The sequence below is a fragment of the Furipterus horrens genome, unplaced genomic scaffold, assembly GCF_987537825.1.
Source record: "Furipterus horrens unplaced genomic scaffold, mFurHor1.1.pri manual_scaffold_2, whole genome shotgun sequence".
NCBI lineage: Eukaryota > Metazoa > Chordata > Mammalia > Chiroptera > Furipteridae > Furipterus > Furipterus horrens.
Genome location: NW_028327172.1, coordinates 175390583 through 175411002, shown reverse-complemented (window position 1 = coordinate 175411002; position 20420 = coordinate 175390583). Strand labels below are relative to the sequence as shown.

At 35.6% G+C, this 20420-nt stretch overlaps 1 protein-coding gene across 1 annotated transcript in view; it reads right to left on the bottom strand.

Annotated features, from left to right (window-relative positions):
* Positions 1–20420, bottom strand: part of UBA6 (ubiquitin like modifier activating enzyme 6) — an 80179-nt gene that overhangs the window by 45386 nt on the left and 14373 nt on the right. The window contains exons 3-7 of the mRNA XM_090266810.1: positions 12358–12452; positions 11846–11874; positions 6555–6649; positions 5922–6033; positions 1048–1128 (exon numbers count right to left, since the gene is read on the bottom strand). Coding sequence (XP_090122936.1) covers positions 1048–1128; positions 5922–6033; positions 6555–6649; positions 11846–11874; positions 12358–12452 — 412 coding nt within the window. The remainder of the gene's footprint in view (positions 1–1047; positions 1129–5921; positions 6034–6554; positions 6650–11845; positions 11875–12357; positions 12453–20420) is intronic.

Sequence of the window (20420 nt, the reverse complement as noted above, 5' to 3'; positions counted from 1 at the left end):
CCTCAAACACATCAAATGAATTTTTACGCTTGCAGGTCTTTCCGCTTGCACTTCTCATTGCTCTGAATGTAAATGTGTACCAGAGCTGGCTCTTCCTCATTATTCAGGGCTCAATTGAAGTATCTTCCCTGACATGCAATCTAAGAGACTGGCCCTGGTCCTAACACCATGAGGAAGTTACATTCAAATCTTTACCTAGCTTTTTTCTTCACAGAACTTTAAACTATATATTTATTTGCTTGTTAATTTTATATCATCCCAATTAGGAGGTAATTTTTACAAGTAGGAAAAATTGCATGTCCTTTTCACTTAATTTATTCCTAGTGTCTAGAACTGTATATACTCAAAGAATATTTGTTAGAAGAACCAATATAATAGTCCCTCTCTATATCATGGTTCAGTTATCATGGCCTCACTGTATCGCGGGATTTTAAAAAATATTATACTTATTTATTGCAGATTTTTGCTATATTGCGGGATTTTGCGGTACTGTATACGTATGTTGTTAAAGTTATGTAGGTTTAAGAGTGTAGAATATGTTTAAGAACATAAGTAGTGTTTATAAACGTGTGGAAAAGGTTAATAAGGGACTGGGAACAGTTTATAAGTGTGTGGGAAGGGTTTATAAAGCCTTAAAATATATATAAATACTAAAATAAATGTAAGGTTCCTACTTCGCAGATTTTTACCTATCGCAGGGGGCGGGTGGGTCTAGAACGTAATACCCATGATAAGTGAGGGAATACTGTATACCTCTTACAAACCACCATCATATCATATTTAAAGTTAGACAATGAATTCGGTATTCACCATCCTTTCTATTTCTAAACTTCATTCCTCTTTAGGTTTGGCAATCTGCCCATAAACCAAATTTAGATCTTAGTTTTAAAAATAGAACAAAAATGACACCAAAATTAAAGAGAAAGATATTGTGATTGTTGTCATATAAAAAGAGCTTCTTACATAACCCACTGAAAAGCTAGAAATTCTGATAATGAAGTGTTCTTCCTTGGTTAATTACATGTCATTATTAAGTGATACTATTACCTTAATTGGAGGGTGCTGAGAACGGCAAAAATTGTTGATTTTCTTCTGCAGTGGAAGTTTGATCTCAGTCAATACTACACACTATTGAGGGAAAAAAAAGCAAGAAATTAAAAGACTAGAGAATATACTATTATTTTGGTAATGTACAACTTCTGAAGCAGAAGCATTTCAGTTTTCATTATGGTAAAAATACATTGCTTTCCTTGTAGAAAAACACTATCCTATTGTATTCCATTCAAAGGTTAATTTAATCTTCAGAGCTATGGAACAACAAAAGTAAAAACATAGACAGGGGAAAATGTATTCACGTTAAATTCAATTACCATCATAGATTTCACAATTAGAAGCAAACTTTAATTTCCTATGTGGTACTTATGAACTCCAAATGGATGGAGATTTTGTTTCGTCTGTTACTGCCATAAAAATAACTAACCTAGTCACCAGAATATTAACTTAATGCTAGCTTAAAGGGATAACAATAACATTTTTAAAGAGATATGAGTATATTAGTTGGCTTAGCCTTCTTTTACTTGAGAGATTCAAGAGATTCACAATATAACTACTTTTGCTTTATGACAGTTTCATTAGTGAAACCACCAAGTTCTGTAATAAATACCAAAACATAATTTTCAATGCTTACACTTTTTTTTCATTACCCTGTGAGATAAGTAGAGAAAGGTTTATAATCAGATTTTATCATAAGTTAGACTGATTAAAGTCAAATACTTTCTTAGGGTCATTTGTCTATCAAGTGACAAAAGCAGAGCTAGATTCTTCATCCAGAGCTTTCCTTGCTGCTGGTTTTTATAACTTGTACAACTTAGTTTTACTACAAATATCCAGGTACTAGGAATATTAAGTGCTTCCTGCAAGCAGATATTTCTCCATGAGTCTCTCACTTTTATATATCTCATTAGGTATAATATAAATGCAAGGTTCTGAACATTACTTGCACCGTTTCTCATGACAGTGTCTGTCTCATGCAACTTCAGGAATGAGGGAATGTCTCCCTCTGGAAAAAAGAAACAAGCCTGTTGACTGCTTGCTGCACAATAGTAAGCCCAATTCAGTACTCCTCTCCCCTAAAGGAATCCACGATATGTGCCCTCTGTACCTCACAAGGGGGATTTGGGGGAAGGCAAAAGGAAACAAGGAAAATACAATGCTCATTTTTCTTACCATGCTCTGAATAGTAAAGTCCTTAAGTCTGTAACTCAAGAATCTCATTTATTTTGCCAGCATTCATTAAATAGTAACAGGTTAACTTAGCTTGTAAACAGGATAAAATCAAATACTAGCCAAGTATATACTGAATCTCATTTGTTTCATCATCACCACAAAATTGTCAACAGGAAATTATTTGAATATTGCCTTTTCCTAATGTTCTCCTTCTAGAAATCTAATCTCATGAATTGGCCTTTTCATTCAAGTTCTTATTTCTTTCACATTTTTCAGTTTTCTTATTTCTGGATACAGTAACCTTAGTAATGTCCTCAGCTCTCTTTTAATTCATAATTTCTACTCCAGCTGTATCTATCCACAGTTTAACCTATTTACTGAGGTTTAATTTTTAAGATGATACTTTCATTTTTAAAAGTTCTATTTGGTTCTTTAATCACATCTGCCTGATTGTTTTCCATAGTGTCTTATTTTAATGTATACTTAATCACTCCTTTTAGATTTAGTTTGAACATCTGTATTTTATAGTATCTACCCAATAATTCTATTATTTAAAATTCTTGGAGGTTTAATTTCTTATATCCACTGACTCTTGATCATGCTGAACTGCTTTTTACTGTCTTGTCATTCTGTACTGCGAACTCATCATCAAAGGGGTTTATAACTTGGGAGACATTATGGCCTGGTTGAGGGTATATGCCTCTAGATCTATTTAGTTTTGATTTTTGTGTGGTATTCTGTGATATGACCAGCTTAGTACTATAATACTTTTTACGTTAAGTTCTCAGCTTGGAAAATTTTACTACAAATATTTATAAAGTTATCTCCAAACTTGTGTGAGGGCAGGCCTGTGGTTATGAATTCTGAGAGATCTTTCTTTTTCATCCAGCACTCAAGGAAACAGACAAGCCTCTTGTTCTGATGGGCAAAGATCATATCCACCTTTTCACTAAGGGCATAGCTCTCTGAAGTTCCAGCTTTGAAAAAAGAGATTAAGTCTCAATTTCATTTGGCTATCCCAAGCAGACCTATTTTGTGTCTTCTGTTTCTGCATGACCATTCATTCCTAAGAAATGTGGTTACTGAGACAGGCAACCCCTGTCCCTGAAAAGTGACCACAACAGACAATAGTTCACTGGTCTTCTTTCAGCTACCTATTCCTTTTTGGTTTCTGAACACTTCCTTTACATTATTTTGAGCTCAGATGGTCATTTAAACGGTAGTTTATTAGGCAATTCTATTGAAGGAAGTTTATTAAGCATCTTTGTAGCAGAACAGATTTGATATGACATTGTGATTCTAATAAATACATATTCTGGTCATCATCCTTTATTCCTGGTACACAGCTCCTAAAACTTTTATAATATCCTATGTAAGAGCTACAGGGGCATATTTTGTCCCACATCCTGAAATAGCTGCAGAGTAATAAAGGTGAAACAAATTTTTTTTTAAATTTTTTCTATTTTATTGACTTCAGAGAGGGGGAGATGAGCAGTAGGGGGGAGGGAAGGAGAGAGGGAAGGAGAGAGAGAGGGAGAGAAACATCAATTTGTTTTTCTACTTACTTATGCATTTATTGGTTGATTCTTGTATGTGTCCTGACCTGAAATTGACCAGCAACCTTGGAGTATCAGGATGATGCTCTAACCAACTAAGCTACCCAGCCAGGGCCACAAATATTGTTATTCACAATAAGCTCCTTTCAGCCACACCTGAGTTGATGTTATTGAGGTGACTTTGGAAAGCCCCTAAGGACAGGGGCTAGTTGCCAGGGACAGAACTTTAAATCCTATGCCCCAGACCTCTTGATAGGGGAGAGAGGCTGGAGATTAATCACTAATGGGCAATGATTTAATCATCTGTGCTTGCACAATGAAGCCTCCATAAAAACCCCTGAAATAGTGACTCACAGAGTTTCTGGTTCATGAACATATGGAGGTGTTGTTAGGAATGTGACATACCTGGAGAGGATATGGAAGCCCTGTGTCCCCTTCCCCATACCTTGCCCTATGCATCTCTTCCACTTGGTTGTTCCTGAGTTATGGCTTTTAATAACTTTAGTAAGTAAACTGTTTTCCTTAGTCCTTTGAGCCATCTTGGCAAGTTAATTAAACCAAAGTGGAAGAAAGGGAACCTCTGATTTATAGCTAGTCCTCAAAACCACAGGTAACAACCAGAACTTCTGATTGGTGCTGGGAAGGGGAAGGGGGAGCGTTCTGGTGGGATTGAGCCCTTATCCTGTGGGATATGACACTATCTTCTCCAGGTAGTTTCAGAACTGTTAAAGAGAAAAACCACAAGCCCGAAATGGTGCTAAAAGCTTATGATACCAAACCTAGAATTAATATTTGATCTAACTGCAGTTTCAACCTCTCCCAGAAACATAATCTTAAGCAGCATCAGAAACGTAATCTGTCAGGTGGGCCCTCTCCATGCCCCCACAGAAAGATGAAATGTGTATTATAAAAACCCTGTCTTTCTCTTCCCCCAAAGAAAAGATGTCCAGGCCCAGAAATAATAATTTCTTCCCTTTTTTTAAACCTTATGTGCACTTCACTGGCTCACATGATTAAAAAAATAAAAGGTATACTGGCTTCTGTAGTTTTACATAGACTCTATTCTCTTTCTCTGTCTTAACTTCATCTTAACACTACTTCTTTTCTTTTGTGAATAGTTTTCTTGCCCTGCCCCATCCCTCCCTTTTCCTATGAAAACCTTCCATTCTGTACAGCCCCTCAGACCATTCTTCTAGTTCCAAGATGGGATGCTGCCTGATTCATGAATTACTTAATAGAGCCAATTAGATCTTCAAATTTACTCAGTTGAATTTTGTTTTACAGAACTGAATTAAATTGTAAGACACCAAGCTATGTGTCCCTGCTGTAGAATTGTTTATCATGAAAGAAAAAACAGACACCACATATAGCACATAAGTGCCTAAATGAAGTACTGAGAGTAGAGGAGAAACACAGGAGCATGTTTTTCTAGGTAGACGATAACATCATAATTTAAAAACAGAAATTCTGGATCAACCTAGTCATTTTTAGAACATTTGCAGTGCTGAGAATTTTTATTATTTAAGTTTATCTAAGGTAGATCCACATTTTTTAACTTTTCTGTAATCAAATTATATACCATGGCCTTAGGAAGAGAGGAGTGTAGTCTGTGGCTCCTTGACTTCAGGTCTGACCAGGCAACTTGCTTTGGCTAATGTATTATTAATGGAAGTAATGCAAACAGAGGCCTGACATATGCTTGTATGGTTGGACCTGCCCCTCGGCATTTCTGCTACTGGTATGAGACCATGTCTTAGGTAGCCTTCTGGTCCCAGAAGAGAGGCAGATGGAGCAGAACCCAGACTGTGGAGTTCAAGTTTAGCCTAGAACAGCTGAAGTCCAATGGACATGCAAATACATAAGAGAGGATGAAATGTATGTTGCTATAAACCACTGAGTTTTGGGTATTTTTTAAAGCACATTACTGTGAAAATAGCTAACTGATATAATTGTTTTGTCAGAGGTTCATGGGCCCTTTACCTAAAACAAAGCATTTGAAAAATACTATTTTAAAAGAAGTCTTTTGTCCTGAAATCTTGTTCTGTTCAACAGACTACTTTACATTAGTTATATCACATTAATACTTAATGATTTGCCTTGAAATCTGTCAATACCATTAATATAAAATGGAACACCAACCTGGTATTTATCTAAGAAGGAAAGATCTGTGGTGTCATTTAAAGGAACAGAAGATGATGTGACATGAACGTATGGATTCAGTTCTGTAATACGCTGAAGAACAGCATCAGCCCTAAAAAAAAACAAAAACAAAAAAACCTTTAGTATTCTTTTGTTCAATATACTCAATCTCTCAAACTTGAATATTTTGGAGACATCAGAGAAATCTGAATGTTACAAAATTTCAATGGACACAATGAACTAGAAGAAAGAAGCTGAGACTTATTCATATTTATAGATCACTACACAATCTTGAGAATGAGCATACTGTTGTATTCCCAGTAAGACACAATTTCAAAGGGTACCCAAACTCTTTCGGGCACCAAACTCTTTTAAGTCTTCTGGCGATTCAGCAATAATAAAGCCCTCCTTTAAAAATCTTAAAGAAATTCATTCCCAGGTAGCAATATAAATGTATCAAAAATTTGACAAATATAAGTAATTGAATAAGTACATGTCAATACTTATTTATTGATGGTAGCATAACTTTATAGTGATGAGTCAAACCATGATTAGAAACAGATAACATTTTAGGTAACTGCAAGAATAAAAAAAAAAATCCTATGATAATACATTAAAATATCTTATCTCTACCTGTTTCTCATATTAACAACATCATCTTCACAGAGAAAGAAGTTCGTTCCTAGATCCCATGCTTGGCATTTTTGTACATCATGAATTGTAAGTGCCTCCAAAAAGAAGAAAATATCTGTTAAATTCAAGAATAAGACAAGGATGTTCACTATTGCCAATACTATTTACATTATATTAAAATATGGTCTTGTGTAATTAGACAACAGAATGTAAATAAAGGCTTAAGAATTAGAAAGGATGTCAATTAGATCTATTTACAGACGTAATAACTATACATATCTGGGAACTCAGAAAAATTTACAGAAACTACTTCAAAGAGTAAGAGATACTAAATTTAGGAAAAGTAGCATTTATATAAATTAACATACAAAAATTCTAAAAATTAACATAAACAAACATTTTTAAATGTTCCATGTTCAAAGATTACTTTGATACAGCAATCCTGCCTTTAAAAATCTATCCCCTCACCCCCCGCAAAAAAATCTATCCCATAGACATACTGGGAAAAGTACAAAAAGACATGTATGAGTACTGACTGAAGCACTATTTGTAATAGAAAAAGACTGTTGCTTATATTTAAAAACAGAGGAAAAACGGGGGTGACCTAGTAAGAAAAGGAGAGAATAGGATACAGAGAAGCTACACTTATCTGAATATACTTTGTTTTATAAATCTGACTTTGAATTATTTGTCTCACATATTAATACTCAGTTAAATTAAAAAAGCAATCCCTAAACATCCAAAGCAAATAAATGGACAAAGCTATCTACTGAATTTGTTGCATAACTACACAAAAGAATTATTTAAAGTGACTTAAAAATCCATTAATTTATCTGACAAATCCAGATAGGATATATTCTAAATATTAAGAAAAAACAAACAAACCTTAAACTGTTCTCAATAATAATCATATTATTATTAATTAATAATATTGGAATTGTTATACTGAAAAAAACTTTACAATCAGTGACAAAGATTCTGGGGTGTGCTAAAGGACTCAAGAACTTGAAGAAGATCCCCAAAAGCAACAATAAAACAATTTGGGCATCAATGAGAATAATAACAAATATGTTTAAGTCAATAAGTTTACTGGAATGTTCACATATACACGCATACACACACACACACACACGCACAAGTTCACTGGCCGCTGTTGGGGGATGAGAGAAAACCACCAATCTGAAAACTGATAAAGGGGGAAAAAATCAAATATTTATCCTACTTCTCATATATATACACTTTAGTGGAACCAAATATGTAATGAACAAAAAATTTTCTTTCTAAAATACCACTCCAGCTAATAAGGAAAAATGATTAAGAATTAGAGTATCACTGTCCCTAATAAATAAATGAATCTAGGTAATAATCTGTAATAGCTAGTAATAACCACAAAAAGAGAGACAACAGAATATTATTTCTTCCTGATGGGAGAACACAATATCACCTGTGAAGTAGCGGCACCATAAGATCAAATATAAATCCGATTGTCTAAATACACAAAAGGGGGACCCCAAAAAACCCCAAAATTTATAAAAAACTGTTATTTGTTCTTACATGTTTAAACTTCAGTAACCTTCAAAGTACTCTCCATTTCATTGCAATGTATCTATTGAGACATTTTTTCACTGCTCAAAACAATTTCTGAACTTGACAATTTTGATGCCTTTTGGTATTCCTACATTTTTATTTTATTTTTTTCACCTGTTTCACATCAGGTAAATGTTTCCCTTTGAGGACTTTTTTCATCTGGGAAACAAAAAAAAAAATTGCTCAGAGAGAGATCGGGTGAATAGGGAGGGTGGGGCATGGGGGGTCATGCCATTTTTTGGTTAAAAATTGCTGAACACCCAGTGTGGTGCACTTGTAAATGACCCATTATGAAACAGGCAAACATGTTGAAAAAGCCTTCAAAAAATTAACTGAAGCTGAACAGCAGCCTCTCACGACAATGCCAGTTGGTACACTGATACAGATGGGTTCCTAGAACACTTACCTAGACGAGAAGCCTGTACTACAAGGGGTCTGCCTTGCAGAAGATAATTCTGGATTTTTGGGGTCTCCCTTTGAAATTACCAGTTTATAGGAAATACAGAAGTACAGTTACATGTGATAAAGAACTTAGTTTCTTAACAAGTAAATCACAATAAAAAAATCAGGAAAGGGAAATCTACAGATCAAGAGAAACCAACTTTAGTGTATCAACTTTACTTGGATCCCGATTAGAACACAAAATTTTTTTACATCTCATAAGGTAATTGGGAAAATCTTAGCTGTAATTAGATATTTATTGATTGTGGCAGGCACACTTCTAAGATGACTCCAATAATTCTCACTTCCTGGTATTCAGGCCTTTGTGTAATTCCCTCCCTTTGAGTATGCTAGATTTTTTTTTTTTTAACCTTGTGACCTGCTTTTAAGGAATACAGCATAGGTAATGAAATGTCCCTTCTGAGATTAGGTTGCAAAAGACCGATTTGTCTTTCTAGAACTTTCCCTTTCTTGTCTTCTTGCTAGCTTACTCTGATTATATAAACTGCCCTATAGAGAGGGCTACATGGCAAGGAACCAAGAGTGACCTCTGATCAACAGCCAGCAAAGAACTGAGGTGGAAAGTGAAGTGGCACAACTTTGCTACTGAGTCCTGCCAGTAACTGGGTGACCTTGAAAAGCAGATCCCTACCCTAACCTTAAGATGACTAGAGGCCCTGCCATATCTTGACTAGAGCCTTGTTAGAGACCGTCAAACAGAGGAACCAGCTAAATTGTGCCTGATTCCTGACCGACAGAAATTAATATAGGTGCTGTTTGTTGTTGAAGTTCTAAGTTTTGGGTAATTTATTTTGCCACAATAGATAACTAATACAATAAAATTAAGAAATATTTTTTAGGTGTGAAAATGATACTCTGGTTGTATTTCCAAGACACCCTATCTTTTAGAGCTATATACTAAAATATTTAAGGATGATATGACACAAAAAGAATTTGGGGACTTCCAGCCAAGATGTGGCGTAGGTAGACATGCTGCGTCTCACTCCACAACTAAGAAGGAATACAACTACCTCAAAGCTGGAGACAACGAGAAGTTCCAGAAAATCGAGCTGCACGGAAGTCTAACAAAGATATAAAGAAGAAATACCCATCCAGACAGGTAGGAGGGGTGGAGCTGGGACAAGCAGAATATTGTGTGGTGACAGCAGCAGCGACAGTGGCTGTGGCCAGCTGGTGGAAAGCGCAGTCACACATTTAACAAAAGTAGGGAGGGACACCTGAGGAGCGCTCCCAGCACCAGACCAGACCATGCAGCTCACAGTTCCAGCACTGGGGAAAATAAAGCCTCATTGCTTCTGACTGTGAAAAGCAGTGGGGGCTGGGGTGGAGGAGGAAACTGCCAGTCTCTTAGCAAAGTCTGTTTGTTTAGAGGACCCCCGCAGTCCTAGAACATCGACCCCACTCTGGGAACCACAACCAGGGTAACAGCTAGAGAGGTGCCAGTCCCATATGGCAAGTGGGAGAAGTGCTTGGAAAAGGGGCAAGTCCTGAGCAAGTGACATTGTTCCCTCAGACCCCTCCCCCACATACAGCACCACAATGTGGTGAAATGGGTTGCCCTTTCCTGACAATAACCTAAGGCTCTGCCCCTTACAACGTAACAGGTTCAACAGCTCTACTTAAGGCACAGAGGCAAACACAGGAGGCTGTCAAGTTGAGGAGACAGAGAAGTATGGCTCAAACGAGGGAACAGATCAAGGTTCCAGAGTGAGGACTAAGTGATGAGGAGATAGCCAACCTAACAGACGCAGAATTCAAAACCCTGGTGATAACGATGCTCACAGACTTGACAGATATGCTTGAATATGGCAAATGCATGAAGGAAGAAGTGAAGGCTATGCTAAGTGAAATGAAAGGAAAATCCACATGAAACCAATGGTGAAGGAGAGGAAACTAGGGTTCAAATCAATGATCTGCAACATAAAAAAGAAATAAACAGTTAACCAGTACAGAATGAGGAAACAAGAATTGAAAAATATGAGGAGAGGTTTAGGAACCTCTCGTACAATTTTAAACATGCCAACATCCAAATCATAGGGGTATGAGAAGGATAAGAAGAAGAGCAAGAAATTGAAAACTTATGTGAAAAAATAATACAGGAAAACTTTTCAAATTTGGCAAAGGAAATAGACATACAAGTCCAGGAAGCACAGAGAATCCCACATAAGCTACATGCAAAGAGGACCACACCAAGACACATCATAATTAAAATGCCAAAGGCTAAAGATAAAGAGAATCTTAAAAGCAGCAAGAGAAAAGAAGAGAGTTACCTACAAAAGGGTCCCTACAAGTCTATCAGCCGATTTCTCAAAAGAAACTTTGCAGACAAGAAGGGATTGGCAAGAAGTATTCAAAGTGATGAAAACCAAGGACCTACAACCAAGATTATTCTACCCAGGAAAGCTCTCATTTAGAATGGAAGGGCAGATAAAGTGCTTCCCAGACAAGGTAAAGCTAAAGGGGTTCATTATCACCAAGTCCTCACTATGTGAAATGTTAAAGGGACTTATTTAAGAAAAAGAAGATTAAAACTATGAACATTAAAATGATAACAAACTCAGAACTCAATAACCGAATCTAAAAAATAAAAACAAAAATAAACTAAGCAAACAACCAGAATAGGAACAGAATCATAGACATAGGGGTCATCTGGAGGGTTATCAGCTGGGAGGGGGAAGAGGAGAGGGGAAGGGAATGGGAAGGGGTGGGGGAAGAAATGGGGAAATGGTGCAAGGATTCAGAAGCGTAACTGGTAAGAACAAAATAGGTAGGGGGATGTTAAGAGTAGTATAGGGGGTGGGATTGCTGGAGGGAAGGGGGGTATTGGGCAGAGGGGTACAAAGGGAAAAAAATGGGACAACTGTTAACAGCATAATCAATAAAATATTTAAAAAAACAATTTGATAATGGGGGCAGTGGGGAATGGGAAGGAGATACATGAAACAAATTTAAATGTGGCTAGGAGCTGGTAATTGTTGCTGCATGATGGGTACATGAGGTTTTGCTAAAACTATTCTGTTTTTGTGTAATTTAAGAATTTTTTCTACAATATAGTTTTCTATAAGAGTCAAGCAGAGAATTAAAACAATTTTGCTACTAAATAAAAATGTAATAATTAGGTCAAAGTGTAAACAATATTACTACTACTGAAAAGCAAATAAATAAATAAATAAATAAATAAATAAATAACAATAGAGTTCATAACAAGTAATTCTTCTTGCCAGGTACATTTACTAACTTACCTTAATTCCTGCAAGAACAAGATTCTTGGCTATAAAGAAAAAAGAAAAAGAAATATATAATAGAAATCTCTTCATGGAGCTTGGGTACATCTCTAATTTTAACTTTCTACTACATAAGAAATATAAGAGTCTTTAAGAAGATACAGATGAACAATAAAAGAAAAAAAAATTTTTTCCATAATTATATCATACTGAGATAATCACTGTTAACATTTTAGTGTATTTTTATGACTATATGTATGTGTGCTCTACCATAATGAATTAAGGAACACAGAGAATGGTCATTAATGGCTATTAACACCACAAAAAGAGAACCAAGAGTCACTACTGGTTCCCTGTAGAAGGATATGACAGTATTGTGAAGTAGTCCTGCCAAGAAATCAAAACTAAATTTGATCAAGGTTTTGGATCTAATTTTCTTTACAGAAGTAATACATGAGAAAGGTGTTAAATATTTAAATAATGTTGCTCAAAAATGTCATATACAATTATGAATAAAAATTACTGCTTACCGATTTCCAAACCAAGACCACCCATACCACTTAAGAAAACATGAGACTTGGCCATCTTCTGCATTGCTGTGTCCCCAAGAACGTACCTCTGTCGACTGTATGTAAAACACAAGGAACAACAACAAATTACTTCATCAAAATTATATACTCCTTTAAAGTTGTTTGCAAACAACCTGGCAACTAGATTCTGTCCACAGACTTGTTTTAGATCACTTGCATAGTGTTTAAATTTTCTGAATTAATTGCTAAATATAAGACACATTTTGAAAAATTAGAAGATTTGGCACCAAAGTCCACATTCCCTCATGGCAACAGACAGATGGAGTTGAGCAGGAGGTTTGGTAGGACTGCGTGCTCCAGACTTGCCACAGTTCCCATTCTGCTTCTCTCATTTATTACCTCAGTGGCCACTGTAGGCATTTGAGTTCGACATTTTCACTGTACACAGAATTCCTGAAGCCGACAATTGGTTCCCTTCTTGGATGATTTAAATTTAAGCAGTGTTCAAATATTAACTATAAAATCCCATAAAGTATACCTCTAAAGGACCTTGTTAAGTCACCTGATACTAACAGCCACAGGTTAGTATCAGGATGGGAATTTCAGAAAATACACACTGGCAACTTTTAAAGTAAAATACAGTAATAAAGCCAGTAGTAAGAGTGTATGTGAAAAAACAGTGACTACAACAGTTTTTGAAGATAATGGAGATTCCAAGGGATTATTTTTTTGGGGGGGTCACTTTAAAAACATTTTTATTTATTGGTTTTTGGGGGGGAGGGACAGGAGAGAGAGGGAGGGGGGGAAAGAGAAAGACAGAGACAGTGAAAGAGAAAGAGAGACAGAGAGACAAGTAGCAATTTGTTGTTCTACTTATTAATGCATTCATTGGGTGATTCTTGTATGTGCCCTGATCAAGGGATGGAACCCCAATTTCAGTGTATTGGGACAATGCTCTAATTAACTGAGCTACCCAGCCAGGGCCTTCCAATGGATTCTTGTGAGAATAATTCAACAGATTAGTTCAGTATAAATAATAATTCCAGAACCCTTTGGGTTGAAAGTAATACTTTGGAATTCCCTCCCTCCCACCCCCCGACACACACACTTAATGTATGTCTGTTTAATATATAGGTATTTATTTAATTTCCATATTTCAGCTATTTACATCAATAAAAGTCTGAAAAGAGGTTTCTTGTTTAGTCAGAAAAAATTTTTTTAAACACAAGCTATCTTTATCTTTCCTTATTCCCTGGAAAATATAATAAAACCTAACTTTTCCTTTTGAAATTGGTATTCACAATTAATTTCAGATAAAAACTATTCATTTATTCATCAAATATTTATTGAACACTTACTTTGATATATATGAAACAGTGTATTATATAGTCTTACCACCCTTTTTGTGTACCCCTGAACAATATATTTAAGTTTTGTCTGTTTTGGAAGTTTATATATAGGATCATTTTGAATGTCTTCTTCTGTGTCTTGCTTCTTTTGAATGAAATTATATTTATAAGATATATTCACATCAATGTGTAGCTGTTCCTTTTCATTTCTGGTGTATTCTATTGTATTGTATAATTCTATTGTATTATACCATAATTTAGTTATTCTACAATTTTGAACAGTTGCCAATAACAAGTCCACAAGCATTCTCATATGTCTCCTGGTACACATGTGTGGTAGTTTCTATACTGCATATGCTAGAGAGAAAATGCAGGGTTAACTTTATTAGATAATGCCAAACTGTTTTCCACAGTAGATGCATCAATTTACTCTCCCTTCCTGGAAATCTATCAGAGTCCCCTTAGTTTCACATCCTTAATGTGAAGGGAAAAGTTATAGCATGCCTGAACTTTAGCCTGCTTACAGGCCTAGCCTCTGGCTGGTGTCTGCAAACATGGCCTTTGAAATGTTTTCTATGCTAATTAATTCTATTCCTCTGTTTTCTTTTTTCCTAGTTTCCTGAAATAAAAACTCATTATATTCAAGTTTTCTTTTCTAAAATACACATGTAAGACTTTGATCTCAAACAGCATCCCAAATTGTGATACAGTACTTTTATTATTGTTTTCCAATTTTAATTATGATTATTTTGCCTTATGGGTTAATTTAAAGTATATATTAAATTTCTGATGTTATGGGTAATTTTCTAGTTATCTTTTGTGTTAACTTCTAGATTAAAAGCAGTGAATAGACATCACAATCTATGATTTCACTCTTTAATATTTGAAGATTTCTTTGGTCAATTTTACAAGTGTTCCATGTGTTCTTGAAAAAATGTATATGCTACAGCTGTTACATAAAACATTCTTTACATATGCTTTAGATTAACTTGAACAATCACAATGATGAAATCTAAACCTGTTCTCATTTTTTTGTCTGCTTGTTTTATTGATTACTAAAAGCAACATTTAAAAAAATCTCCTGCTTACAATTGTAAATTTGTTTATTCTCCTTGTACATCAATGCCTGAATAGTGCTGATATTTAATACTTACTGAGTGTTTAGCCCTGGCTGGTTTGGCTCAGTGGATTGAGCGTCGGCCTGCGAGCTAAGTGTCGCTGGTTCGATCTTCCAGTCAGGGCACATCAGAGAAGGAAAACTCTGACTCCAAAAACCCTCCGCTGCCTTGCGGCATACCTCTTCAGGGGAAAGGCTAAGGGAGTAAACCCCGACAGAAAATCCGGAGCCGGAGTCCCTAAGGCGGTTTGACGTTGTAGTCAACACCGGCAACTCCTGCGGCGCACCTGAAGCCAAGCTGTATCGACTCCGTCTTTCCCTTGGACCCTTCAGCTGCGAAGAGAGGGGGGGTCTGCTGCATGGGCAACAGCAGACCCTCCATATCACCCTGCCCAGGCTCTGTAGCTTCAGCTTCCCTGGAGAGGACACTCCAGCGTCATCGCAAGATGTCGATTCAACACGGGAGGAGACAGATACCGTGTCACTCCCGAGTCGGACTGCACAGCCATTCTCGGCGGTGCAGATAGACTCTTTAGAAGCTACACCATCGTCTCTCGAGACGGACGGCTGCCAACGACGACAACTGAGTGTTTACTATGCACCAAACATTATTTTAGTGTATTACTTGTATTAACTCATTTAATCCTTACAAAAATGCTAGGGATAAGTTCTATTATTATTCCCACTTTTACAGAGAGAAAACTTAAGCAAAGGGAAGTTAAGTAACTTATAAACAGTGGCGCAAGATTCAACCCCAGCAGTCTGGTCTTATTATCCATACTCTTAACCACTACGCTATACTGCAAGTATATTAAGAAAAGTAAAATTACTCTACAGTGATTTATAGGAGGGAAAAAAATCAGTTCCCGGGATTTACTCTTCTCTACCCTAATTCCCATTACCCAAGGACAACTGCTCTCAATCCTTCCAGTTATTTCTTCTAATAGTTACCCCTTTATTTCTCAATAACCTGTTTATACTTTTATTTCTTGATTTTTCAGTTTTACATTATTGCCTATTAACATCCTACTAAGAAAGATGAATGATCTTTCTGAAGTACAAATCTGGTCAAATCATTCTTCTGTTTTAAAAACTCCACTGGTTTCCTATTTCACTTATGATAAAGTCTAGATTCTAACATTAGTCAGGTGGTCGTTCATAATCTAGGCTCTGCTTGACTCTTTAGTTCTCATCTTTTGTCATCCCTCTACCAAACATTATGTTCCAGATGTACCAAAGGTTTCCAGTTCTCCAAATGTGGTATGTTCTCTTTGTTTGGTAGATATTTTTCTGGAGTATTCCTCTCCCCCAGAATTTTATGCCTGAATAATTCTTTCTGGTCCTCAGATCTCAGCTTATATATTGCTTTCCTCCCATGATGCTTCACCAGATACCCCGTACCTTTCCCAAGACAGTGTTGGAACATCTTTTACGTACATCCATAACACTCTACATTCAATCTATTATAACATTATAGTGTATTTTCACTATTTGTCTATTTTTTTTCCTAAAAGACTGTAGACTCATTATGCAGGAGCTTTGCCTTATTTACAACTGTACCCCCAGTGACTAATAGGGCTTGGCATATTATAGACACACAAAAACAATTTGCTAAATTAACGAAATAAATGAATTGGCACACAAGAACAACACTTGTATGCTCTAATAAGCAGAGGACTTGAATTATTCTATGTTCACAGTCATAAGAACTACACTAAAAAATATGCTTTTATCTCCAACTTGCCCTCAAAATTTATTTTTAAGCTTACTTAGGCAAATAATGAATAGCCATGGCTTAAGTGTGGTTATAAATGACAAAGAACATACAAGACAATAAAATAAATATCTATGAACACAATAGAATAAATTAGTATCTATGAACCAAGATTTTCCAAAGAACCATGTATTCTCAGAATGTTTCTTGTTACCTAAATCACCTTTGAAAATCAAAAATGTCTTTTCAATGTTTGGCCACCAAGAATAAGGATACTAATTAAGTGCCTACTTTGTGCTAGGCAATGTCGGACACTCTGCAATTAAAACTTAGATCCAATGAAGTTCATATGTTAGTAAGTAGTACAGATGGGATTTAAAGAGCCTAGAGTATAACTTCAAGTTCAGCATTGTTACATTGCTGCTGACTCTACTGAGTGGATATGCAACAAATCAGAGATTGTACCTAGTAAAAAGAAAGTACCAAGGCTATCTACTCTACTTTTTGAGAGCCCTATTTATTGAAGATTCTCTCTTTCATGAGGACACAATGTCTCCCTATAGATTTCACCAACTAGGCCTAATTTTACCTCCTTGGGGCCATAGGGAACTCATTTAATCCCTCTTCAATGTGACAGCCCTCCAAACATTTGAAGATGGTACTCAGGTTCCAAAGTCTTCTTTCTCCAGGCTAAACATCTCCAGTTCCTTAAACAATTCCAAAATGACATCACTTTGAGTCCCCCTCAACACTCTAATCACTTTCTTCTGGATGTACTTCAATTATCTTGATCATGCATTCATAAATTTATTAACGTATCTATTTCAAGCCAGGCACTGACACACTATGGGGACCATAAAAGCCACAACCTCATATCCTCATATGGTACTATGAGGTTTAAAGTTAGATAAAATATATAAAATAGCAGAATGCCTGTGACATATTATTGGAAATGAGATAAATAATTCATTATTAAGCACAACAGAAGAGGAAATAATTATCTCTATTAGTAGAGGTCATGGAAAGCTTTGCAAATGAGGTTCACCCAAATTAAATTCTGAAGACTTAACAAGAGTTTAAAAAATTAATCAAAAAGGAAAAGAATCCTATGCCTGAAAAAAGAAAAACATGAAAAAGAATGGCATATAAGAGATACATAATATATGCATAAGACTTCTACTTCTGGCCAAGGTGAATTAACAGAAACCAGGTATATCCTCTTCCTGCCTGAAATGAAAACTGGAAAATATAAATGGAACAACAGATTTCAGTTACTAGACAATAGATAACTCAGAACAGTAATCTCAGAGAAGAAAAGCAAGTAAGGTAAGCTTTATGACTGCCCCGGCTGCAGTGCAGGGAGGGAAACCCAGATTGAGCCTGTTGGCCTTCTTGAACAGGGCTGTGAATTCAAGGAGGCTAGAATTTGCAAGCAGAGAGATGAACACAGAGAGCACCAGAGAGCTGTATAAGGTTCTCCTTGAGTCATGCATCAGCTAAGTAAGATTAGCATAGGCATATGATGAAACCACCTCAAGCAGGGGAAAAGAACAACCTGAACAATATCACTCAGTAGGGGGGGAAATTTAGTCCCAGATTTAAGACTGCTGGCCTCACCTAACAAAGCTAAAAAGCAAGTCCTGAAAAAATAAAATTGTTTTCAAGTAACTTAACTGAGTCCCTGACAAAACTTCAGAATATTTAAAGGAATTCAAAATTATCCAGCACCCAAAAAAGTAAAATTCACAATATCTGGCATACGTTAAAAATTTACCAGGAATGGCCCTGGCTGGTGTGGCTCAGTGGATTGAGTGCTGGCCTGTGAACCAAAGAGTCGCCAGTTCAATTCCCAGTCAGGGCACACGCCTGGGTTGCGGGCCAGGTCCCTATTTGTGGGCATGCAAGAGGCAACCATACAATGATATTTCTTTCCCTCTCTTTCTCCCTTCTCTTCTCTCTAAAAATAAATAAATAAAATCTTAGCAAAGGCCCAGAAAACACAACTCATATTGAATAGAAAAATCAACAACAGAACAGACCTAGAAGTGACATAGATGGTATTTCAGCCAAAAAAATTCAGTTATAATTATGATCCACATGCTCAAGAAGGCAGAGGAAAGCATGAGCAGCAAAATGTCTAGAGATGAAAATTACAGAACCTAAGATGAAAAATATACATTCCCTCACTTATCGCAGGTATTACAGTCTAGACCCCTCCACGGTAGGTGAAAATCCGTGAAGTAGTAACCTTACATTTATTTTTGTATTTATATATATTTTAAACCTTTATAAACCCTTCCCACAAACTTACATACCGTTCCCAGTCCATTAACCTTTCCCACTCCCTTATTAACCTTTTCCACACTTCTATAAACACTACTTATGTTCTTAAACATATTCTACACTCTTAAACCTATGTAACTTAACATACGTATACAGTACCGCAAAATCCCTCGATAGCATGAAAAATTCACGATAAATGATTAAATATAATATTTTAAAAAATCCCACGATACAGTATGGCTGTGATAAGTGAACTGCGATATAGAGAGGGACTACAGTACTGCATGGAATTAACAACAGATTCAATACTGCAGAAGCAAATTTGAATATACAGAAACAAAAACTTTCCAAAATGAAAGAGATGAATAAAAAATGGACTATGGACAACAGTGTGGTGACTGCAGGGAGAGGGGGTATAAGGAGACTAAATGGTAATGGGAAAAAGAAGATAATAAAATTTTTTTTTTTAAATCGACTAAAAAAATTAACAGAGCATACATGAGCGGTGGGACCTCTCTTAGTTGAATATATATGAAACTGGAATCCTTGAAAGAGACTGGAAGAATGGGGGGCGGGGTTTATTTGAAGAACTAATGGCTAAATATTTTACAGATACACAACAAATTCAGACAAGGCAGACAAAGCCAAGAACAAAAAATAGGAAGAAAAAAACATCAAGGCATATCATAATTGTTTAAAATTAGGGATGAAGAGAAAATATTAAAAGTAATTAGAGAAAGTGGGGCACATTATTACAGGGGAAAGATAAAAATGACAGTTGACTTTCTCTCAGGAAGCAGTATAAATCAGAACTAAGTGGCACAACATTTTTAAAGTACTGAAACAAAAAACTGTCAACTTAAAATTCTATATTCAATTTCAAAAAAGAGAGTAAAGATTCTCTAAACATACAAAAGCTAAAAGAATTCATTGCTGGCAGACCTTCAATATAAGAAATGTTAAAGGAAATCCTCAGGCAAAAGGAAAATAATACCAGATGGAAATGTTAATTTATACAAATAGGAACTGCGAAGAAATGACAAAAATATGAATAAATACAAAGACCCTTTTTTTCTTAATTTAAAATATCTTTTAAAGATAAACAATTTTTAGAAATTGGGGGAAAAGGGGACAACTGTAATTGAAAAACCAAAATTAAAAAAAAAAAATAAAAAATAAAAATAAAAATATTATTTTATTGATAAATTCGTTCTTTATCTTCTTGCTTAAAAAAAAAAAAAAAAAAAAAGATAAACAATTTTTAAGCCAAAAACAATATATTGTGGGTATTAGTAAAATGTAAGGCAACATAACTCATGTCCTGGAATAGGAAAAATATAAGTATACAGTCATGCATCACATAATGACATTTTAGTCAACAAACTAAAAGCAGGTTCTTTGAGAAGACAATGAATTTAATAAACATCTAGCCAGAATGACCAGGAAAAAAAAGTAGACAGAATAATTACCAATATTAGAAATAAATGAGGAAACAATTTCATATTCCACAAACATTAAAAAGGATATTAAGGATATATTAAAAACAACTATATGCCACTAAATTCAACTACTAAGATAAACAAACATATTCCTTGAAAGA